Source organism: Erythrolamprus reginae, chromosome 1 (genome assembly GCF_031021105.1).
Source record: "Erythrolamprus reginae isolate rEryReg1 chromosome 1, rEryReg1.hap1, whole genome shotgun sequence".
NCBI classification, from domain to species: Eukaryota; Metazoa; Chordata; class Lepidosauria; order Squamata; family Dipsadidae; genus Erythrolamprus; species Erythrolamprus reginae.
The window spans coordinates 227,858,617-227,868,280 of NC_091950.1; the positions used below are offsets into that span (position 1 = coordinate 227,858,617).

General features: G+C 40.6%; 1 protein-coding gene across 3 annotated transcripts in view; it reads left to right on the forward strand.

The window, feature by feature from the left end:
* ADGRF5 (adhesion G protein-coupled receptor F5) overlaps positions 1-8,032 on the forward strand; it is a 48,935-nt gene extending 40,903 nt beyond the window's left edge. For all 3 annotated transcript variants that reach the window (XM_070732409.1, XM_070732410.1, XM_070732411.1), the window contains 6 exons: positions 1,828-2,007; positions 2,910-4,265; positions 5,286-5,327; positions 5,461-5,520; positions 6,094-6,178; positions 7,198-8,032. In XM_070732409.1, the coding sequence (XP_070588510.1) occupies positions 1,828-2,007; positions 2,910-4,265; positions 5,286-5,327; positions 5,461-5,520; positions 6,094-6,178; positions 7,198-7,277 (1,803 nt within the window). In that variant the 3' untranslated portion in view covers positions 7,278-8,032. The remainder of the gene's footprint in view (positions 1-1,827; positions 2,008-2,909; positions 4,266-5,285; positions 5,328-5,460; positions 5,521-6,093; positions 6,179-7,197) is intronic.
* Positions 8,033-9,664: the final 1,632 nt, after the last annotated feature.

Here is a 9,664-nt window from a genome sequence, read left to right on the forward strand (position 1 = left end):
TAAGACCGTGATGGCAAACCTATGGCATGCATAGAGCCCTCTCTGCTGGCACACCTGCTGTCATCCCAGGTCAGATCTCCACAGCATTTCTTTTGTGAGCTTTTGTTGCCTGCAAACAACAAAACAGAAGCTCATGAAAGAAAAAGATCTTACCTCTTGCCGTGCCAGTGTTAGGATACCCTTTTGGCCAGCCGGTGGCATTGGGTCTCTGCTGTGCATACATGCATGTCTGCACATGTGCATGTTTGTGAGCGCACACACCTTTCAGTTTGGGCATGCACACATGTGCAGTTTGGGCACTCCATGTGTAACAGGTTCACCATCGCTGCCTTAAGACCAGGGGTGGGTTCTAACTTACCTCGCCACCAGTTCACTTCCTCCTGCTCCGTGTGGCCAGGTCTCCTGGGCGTGCGCGTGCTTTGCACAGTTCTGAAAAACAAGCCAAAACCAAGATGGTGACACATGTACGCTGCCAGAAACTCAGCTTCTGCACATGCAGAGAAGAAAAAAAATCAGAAAAAATCCCCCCCCAAAAAAATAAAGGAAAGGATTCAAGAAAAAAAATCCCCCCAAAAAGATGGTGGTGTCCAAGGACCAGGACCGATAGAAGCAGTTATGTGAGATCACCATGAGGTCACCAGCAATTTGCTACCAGTTCTATAGAACAGTGTTTCCCAACCTTGGCCACTTGAAGATATTTGGACTTCAACTCCCCAGCGAATGCTGGCTGGGGAATTCTGGGAGTTGAAGTCCAGATATCTTCAAGTGGCCAAGGTTGGGAAACGCTGCTATAGAACATGTGCAAGCTGGGAAGAACCCACCTCTGCTTAAGACATACTTTCCAGCTAACAGACAAAGAAAATCCCATATTCAGACATATTTCTAAGTATGCAGATAAAAACTGAAGTTTAGTTGTCTTATAAGTATTCAAGGCTAAATATTCTATCTTTATACCCATACTCAATCTGCAACATAATCTTTTCAGGTTAACCTATGGTCATGTTGATAAACTGGCAACATGTGAGACTCCTTAGTCAAACTCCATAAAAATATCTAAGATTCCATAAACTCTGACCGAAGAGCCCCCTAGGCCCATGACCTCCCATCAAAACCCCATTTTCCTTCCTCGGTATCTTTTGCCTGGCAGTAGCATACCAGTGATACCAAATCCCAAGCTGCCAAATGACCTTTCCTGATGGCTTCATATAGATAAGTAGGAGGGGAGAGAAGCCCAAGCCCTGAAGCACATCACATAGCAGGAATCTGGGATTGAATCTCTGCTTCACCAGCATCACTGTCTGGTATCAGCCACAGGGAAAAGAGAACCATTGTGAAACAGTGCCTCTTACTCCTAATCCCAAGAGTCAGTCCAACAAGATACTATGGCTGATGGTATCAGAATGTACTGAGAGACTTAGCAAAGCCAGGACAGAGGCACCAGCCCAATCCTGAGCCATAAACACATGTTATTTTCTCTGTCTTACTTATAGTGTAGCCAGTCTGGAAAAGAAAGGATATTATGAGTTGTCACTCTTAATGTTATTACCAACCTGCTTTAACTCCCCCACCTCCAGTGTTCTTTAGTTCAAAAATGAAAAATAATTACAATGGTGCCTTCTTCAAAGTGGAATGTCTCCTTGTCCCATTCAGTGGCAATTGGACATTGTTAATTTGTGAAGAAACGTACGTGATGTGCCTTCATTGCCATGTCACAACCAGAGTTCCTAACATTCAGTACTTTTTTAAAGCAGCCAAAATTGTTCAGTTTATCTGATGATCCAGCCATGCCATCCAATTTGTCTTTAACACATTTAATTCTAATTCTAGTCTTTGGCCTCCAGTCCAGAGTCCCAGAAGAAGTTGCCCACATTCCTTAAAAAATTGAAAGAAACCACCAAGCAGACACAGGAGGAAATAAACAAGTCTGCTGCAAACCTAAATGCTGTTCTTGAAACACTGACTTTGGTATCAACCATACCAGTAGAGGCGAATGAAGAGAATATGGCAGTAAGTGGCAAATGGCTTTTGGGTACTTTACTTGCTATATACTTGAAGGGAGTTAGTGTAGTATTGAAAGCAGAATAAGAAATACAATAGCACTTTTTTTAAAAAAACTTGAAAAGCCTTAAACTGTCTACAAGAAGGAGTCAATCCTCGTGACCTTTTAAACCTATTTTTCCCATCCAGGATTCCTGAATTTCTTTTCAGTATTTTCTCCAAAATTTCTTAACTGCTCAACACTACTGCAAACACTACTAAAACCCAAACTAGTTTAATATAATTTCTTTCTTTCTTTTTTTTCTGGCCATGCCCTTTTTGGAGTGGTTTTTTGGTGGTTAAGTATGGACACATATATCAGCATAGAGATACACAATTGGGACAAACACAAACATGTTTTCTTGGGTGGGTCCAAGCTCCTTGACTGGGACTGACTGATGACAAAGTGAGAGCACTGTATAGGATTTTTGTGCTTACAACTCTTCTTATTTAATGTTCCTTATTGAAATATTATAGGACATTTGAAATTACAATAACTATGACATGATGATAATTTGGGGAGGATCATATTAAATACATGATAATTTTGGTGATAACCTGAAAATCAGAGCAAAGTTCCAATTTTGATGGAGAAATGATTAAATATCACTATGTGGAGTCTTACTCATATATGCCTAGGTGATGCTAATAGATGTTAATGACTAATCCTTTGACTAATCCACTGTTATACTATTATATCTCAACTTAATAGCATATTTCAAGTATGAGAAGAATTTTAGACTTCAGCACTAGGATCTTTGTGTTGAAAGTTGGTACCCTAAGTGGTTTGAGATACACTGACAGGAAGATTTTCTAATGCAACCTGGCAATTAAAAAGAATTATTATTCCCCCCCCCACTTTCTTTTTGCAGAACTTTGGGTCTACTGTAGAAAATATTATCGCTAGTCCAACAGAAACCTGGAAACGTGTACAGAATGGGAGCTCTCAATTACTTGGTTCAGTAGAGCAATTTTTAGGATCACTCCAACCAATTAATCAATCTGTTCCTACAATCATACAGGACAGTCTTCAAATCAAAGGAACAGTTCTTGGCAAAAACAATATTTCCATTTATAACAGCAGCTTTGCTTTTCTCCAATCTGCAGGCCTCAGGGGAAGTGTGCTTATTGATGATGTAAATTTTGATATTGGGAAATCAATCACGATCATCAGTGTGGCTTATTCAACAATTGAACATATCATTCCACAGTATAGAAAGGAAGTGGTAAATAGTTTGGTAATGACGACAGTAATAAATCCCCAAATAAATGAGAATTTCCAGATCAAAATGGCTTTTGCAAAGCGTGAAAGGGCCATGAGCAATCCACAATGTGTCTTTTGGAATTTCAGTTTGGCAGAAGGAGGAGACTGGGATAATACAGGCTGTGAAACTAAGGATGATGGGGAAAGTGTCATTTGCTCTTGCAATCACACAACTTCCTTTGCCATGCTCATGTCCCCCGATCAGGAAACTTCTCTGGATGAACTGACTTATATCACTTACATTGGCCTGAGTCTTTCTATAGTGAGCCTGATTATTTGCCTTGGAATAGAACTGCTTGTGTGGAAATCAGTCACTAAAACAAGAATTGCATATATGCGCCATGTTTCTATTCTGAACATTGCAGTTTCTCTCTTGAGTGCAGATATCTGCTTTATTGTTGTTGCTGCAACACATGACCAAAATTATGCAATGGAGGGAAACCTTTGCATAGTGGCAACTTATTTTGTTCACTATTTCTACCTCTGTGTCTTCTTTTGGATGCTCACTTTGGGACTGATGCTCTTCTACCACTTGGTCTTCCTTCTACACACTGCAAGCAAGACCATCATGAAAACCATTGGCTTCTGCTTGGGTTACATCTGTCCTCTAATAATATCAGCCATTACAATAGGCAGCACCCTTCCATATTCCTCTTATACAAGGAAAAAGAGCTGCTTTCTCAATTGGGAGGAAAGCAAAGCCCTCTTGGCCTTAGTGATTCCTGCCTTGATCATTGTTGCTATTAATATTATTGTTACTGTGGTGGTTATAGCAAAAATATCAAGACGTTCAATAGGGGAAAAGTCCATCAATGAAGAAAAGAGTTCTTTGTATCGAATTGCCAAGAGCATTGGTGTACTGACACCACTGTTAGGTCTCACTTGGGGATTTGGACTGGCCACAGTTGTTCCAGGAAGTCCCAAAGTATTCCATTTCTTATTTACTATTCTCAATGCCTTTCAGGTAAGTGGATTGATAATATCAGCTGTTTAGTTAGATGTCAAAAACATCATTGACAGTTTCTTAGGACATCTCACTGCGTTATAATACATACTTAATCTAAACTGAGGTGTGATTGAAGCATCTCTTTCCGTAACATGCAATCTAATGAGGTCATTGATATCAGCATCCTATAGATCAGTGATGGCAAACCTTTTTTTCCTCGGGTGCCGAAAGAGCGTGGGCGCACACTATCGTGCATGTGCAAGTGCCCACACCCATAATTCAATGCCTGGGGAGGGCGAAAATAGCTTCCCCTACCCTTCCGGAGGCCCTCTGGAGGCCAGAAACTGACTGTTTTCCAACTTCTGGTGGGCTCTGTAGGCTCGTGTTTTGCCCTCCTCAGGCTTCAAAGGCTTCCCTGGAGCTGGGGGAGGGTAACAATGCCCTCCCCCATCCTCCCCGGAGGCTCTCTGGAAGCCAAAAACGCTCTCCCAGAGCCAAAAATCAGCTGGCTGGCACATACATGCACATTGGAGCTGAGCTAGGGCAATGATTCATGTGCCAGCAGATAAGGCTCCGTGTGCCACCTCTGGCACCCATGCCATAGGTTCACCATCACTGCTATAGAGGAATCATGGATTTCTGGAAAATCACATTGTTCTTGAAAATGGCAAATGTAATAGTAGATTTTGCCACCTAGTTTTGCTGTGTCAGTAAGATAGATGGCATAAAATTATAATACATTTAATAAATAAATAAAATGAATGAACGAACAAACAAACAAACGAACAAACGAACGAACGAAGGAATGAATGAATGTGTTCAATTACCTGCTTCTAGAATTTTGGTTTGGAAATAAGCCAATCTACCTTGTGCAAAATAAATAATCATAATTATCTCTGTGGATTTTAATTTGCATATACTTTGCTAGTATATTCCTCTGTAATAATACTAGTGGGAAATCAGGCATATTGAATACTTTGTACAGTAGTGTAAGAATTGAAATATGTACCGTAATTTCAATTTTTGAATATTTTTCAGGGATTATTCATTCTGTTGGGCGGAACTCTCTGGGATAGGAAGGTAAGAAGACAATGTTAGGATATTTACTGTTTTGTGTTTATTGTTTTATTGTGTAATAAAATTATATCTATACAATTATTCACAACTACAGACTTGATTAAATATTAACTTTCATTTTCTTTGAAACACACAGGTACGAGAAGCTATACAGAATAAATATTCTTGGTCCAGGTGGAATTCACAACACTCAAAGGTAATATTCTTTCTAAATAAAGGGTTGGATTCAAACAACATCCTTCTACATGGAGAAAATGACTTGGGCCAATCCAGTGATGGGATTAAAAAAATGTTACTACCATTTTTGTGAGCATGGTGTGGGGATGGTTACTGCAAAATCCCCATTTCTTCCTGATCAGCTTGGTCTCGGGAAGCAGAGAATAGAAGGGGACAGGGCCAATCAGAGGTGATATTTATCAATTCTCCAAACTACTCAAAATTTCGGCTACTAGTTCTCCAGAACTGGTCAGAATGTGCTGAATCCCATTCCATACAGCATCTGACTTTAGCTAGAGCAGTGCATGGTGGATTTAGATTCAAAGATAGCATTCCACCTCTGCAAGTGAATCATGAGAAGACTTTGTCACTTTATTTCGGCATTTGGGAGATGAAGAAAACTAGAAAACTAATTCATCCATGATGATTTGAAAATAAAAGCAATTGTTCTGAGAGAGATTTATTTCTAATTGTGTATATTGTTTGACAAAATGAAAATGTACAAGCACATATTTTGATATATTTTATTATTAATATATATTTCCTTTTGCAGTCAATATCACAAGGCATGTCAGCTCCTGTGCTTTCCATCAATTCACCTTTTTCAAGAACTTTAAATAATTTGTTTGGTAAAGCAGGTATGTGATGAAAAAATATGTCATCAATTCATTGCCCATTGTTACTATTTTGAATTTTTTCCCCCATCATTTCAATCCCCAAATATATATTTTATAGGCCAGTCAAATTCCCAACTCTTATATAGTTAAAGAATTCTTAGTCTGTTTATAGAATTGCCTTTAGAAACATAAAAACTTCATTAAATGATTAAACATCCAATTAGTCCAGCTTTTAGGCTTGGTAACCTTGAAACGTGCATACAATGTGCCTTCTTGGTTATTTATGTAAATGCGTTCAATATTGTAGTGACCAAGCGGACAGCTGAAGCAGGTACAACGCAACTTTATTAACATTAACTCAGAACAGGTTTTACCACAACTTGACAGGTTATTTATACTCGGCAACCGACCAATGGGAAGGTAACGCTGTTCCCACCAAATAGCTCCCCCTACTGTTGCTAGGGCCATAACAAATATGAATGTTCCTTTTAAATGAACAATCCATTAGAGGATCTCTGAGACATTAGGGTCTTATGACTGCAGTCATCATGTCTGGAAAACAGCTAAATAAAATAAAATGATTCTCTGGTTTGGTGCTTTCTGAACTTGGTTGTTTGCTTGCAGATATTTTGCTACCCATCTAGATAACTTATTCAATACTAACTTTTCCATTGGTCCTGATATGAGGCCCACAAGGCCAAACAATGTGGGTATTTTCATTATCTTTGGGCATTTTCTAGATATGGTTGATACTATGACACCTGAAAGGCAGGCAGTGATACTGGAAAGCAATTTGAAAAAGGTTGTTGATTGCAACCGACAGGCGGAGAATTGAAGAGGATTATTTAGAATTCAGAATTTACTATAAACCTCCCTTTTTTAATTTTGATGGTCTTATGCAGACTTATTCTTGTTTTCTTTTATTTCTTCTTAAGCTCAACGAACAGTTTAAAGGTAATTAGGCTTAGGAACTGTTTTGTGCTTTATGTGCAACTAATAACTAAGCAAGGCTTTTACCATTTTACTTCTCTATTCTACAGGAAAATACCAAGTCTCTTCTACAGAATCATCAACTATATTGTCTGAAAGCACTTCAAGGGGACATACTACGCTGACATGACTTCTTAAATACTTGCATATTTGAAAGAGCTCAAGTATTTTTCAAATAATAACTACAGAATAAATAGTGAATAATAGAATGTTGACTCTACAGATTGTGAAAAGGAAGTGACTTTTTAATTAACATTTTTTCATGGTATACCACATAATGAACAGACAAATAATTGAAATCTTTTAAGCTAGACATTCTGTGACATAGGCTCTAATGCTATTTTACAGCATTATTTATTTTTACAGTATCTTTCAATGCAGCCATGTTTGTTCCAATCCAGTGTTAAAAATGGACCAGTGGGAAAAGCAACCAGCCAAGAGCAAATATACTTCCCCAAAGTTATGTACACTCATATAAATTGAAGGAACATTTGTTTATTATTTTCCTGAAATAGAAAAAAAAATGCTACTGCAATCATAGAGATGTCAGTTCAGAAATAAATATAATTTTCAGTGGTTCTCTTCATTCCCTGGCACATCTTTTTCTAGGGCAAAATCCAGTATGAACTCACCTGGGAAGAACTCCATTGAATTTAGCAAGAGTGGCTTCTGAGTTAGAACAATGAAATTGCGCTGATTGCCTTGTAAATAAACTGGAACATTTGTGCTATTAGCCTCTACAGAAAGAGAAGCACTTTATTTTTATATTCTAGAAACATTTCCAGTTCTGCTACTTGTTTTACTAGGAAAAAACAAAAGGGGGGCTTTTTATGTAAATATATATATTTATGAGAATAAGACTTAATAAAACCTGCTTGTCCAGAATTTTTTTAAGTGTCTTGCAATTCTTGCATGATTATCTTTATGGGCTTTTGCAAGAATTTTGTAGAGAGAGGAAGAGAGGGAAAACTGCAGCATAGGATATAATTATAGGGAGGGAGCCAATTTTTATTCTGGGCACATTTTGTTAGTCACTAGTTGACTTGATGTAATCTCCTTATCACATGACCCATCACAAAATCCATCATATGACTCACTGATGACCCATCACTAGACCTTCACTTGACATACCCACACTTGAAGCCCAAATAAACAGAGAACAGTGACAATGACATCCCCAAAACTCTGTTGAAGATGTTACCTATCGTGGTAATGAAACATTCAGAAACTAACCCAAAATCTCAGAGAACGGACCTTCACCTTCATCCTACATCCAAGCTACAGACATTCACTATTATTGTATAGTACAGAAGACTTAGGGAATACTGGGAAATTTTGCTTATGTACACTATCTTCATAAATCTGACAATTCACCTGTTTTGTCAAAAAGGGGTTTCCATGTTATAGTCTCGATGTCTTTCTCAGTCACATTTGGAGTGGCCGAAACTAATCTCAAACTTTTTGTATGCAAGCAGAATCTTTCTAAGATGAGTTTGAGAAACTTGATATCGAAGCATTGGCAAGCATTCTAGAGCAGTGATTTTCAACCTTTTTTGAGCCGCGGCACACTTTTTACATTTACAAAATCCTGGGGCACACCACCAACCAAAATGACACAAAATGACACTCTAAGACAGTAAATATTATTTATTTATTTATTTATTCTATTTTTATGCCGCCCTTCTCCTTAGACTTTCTCTCTCTCTCATGCTTTCTCTCTCTTGTTCTTTCTCACACTCTCTCTCTCTGTTGCTCTCTCTCGCTCTCTCTCTTCCTTTCTTCTCTGTGGAGGCCAGCAAAGGTTTCCCTTAGTTTGAATGTTCCGAGCAAGCTGGCAGGGGGATGGGAAGCAGCCCCTTTACTGACAGCCTGGGACGGGACTGTGAGAGGGCGGCTTGGAGCGGCTAGCGTCCGGATCGCCAGCACCACTGCAGCCACTGCTGTGGAAGAAGCCGCACCCCAAAAAAGCTGGAGAGAAGGAAGGATCGGGCGGGCGGGGACAGCCACAAGTGGAAGCCTCAGCCGGGAGCCCCCTCACGCCCATGGCTTCTCGTCGATGCCTCTGCCTGCCCGATCCGCGGGAGTGCTAATAGCGGCGGTGGCGGGAATAGCAGCGGGGGGGGGCGGCTCCTGCAAGTGGGAGCTTCAGCCCTGGAGCCCCCTCGCGCCCATGGCTTCTCGTCGATGCCTCTGCCTGCCCGATCCGCGGGAGTGCTAATAGCGGCGGTGGCAGGAATAGCAGCGGGGGGGCGGCTCCTGCAAGTGGGAGCTTCAGCCCTGAAGCCCCCTCGCGCCCATGGCTTCTCGTCGATGCCTCTGCCTGCCCGATCCGCGGGAGTGCTAATAGCGGCGGTGGTGGTGGGGCGGCTCCTGCCCGCCGCCGCCGCTATTAGCACTCCTGCGGATCGGGCAGGCAGAGGCATCGACGAGAAGCCATGGGCGCGAGAGAGCTCCAGGGCTGAGGCTCCCACTTGCAGGACCCGCGCCCCCCCGCTATTGCCTGCCACCGCCGCTATT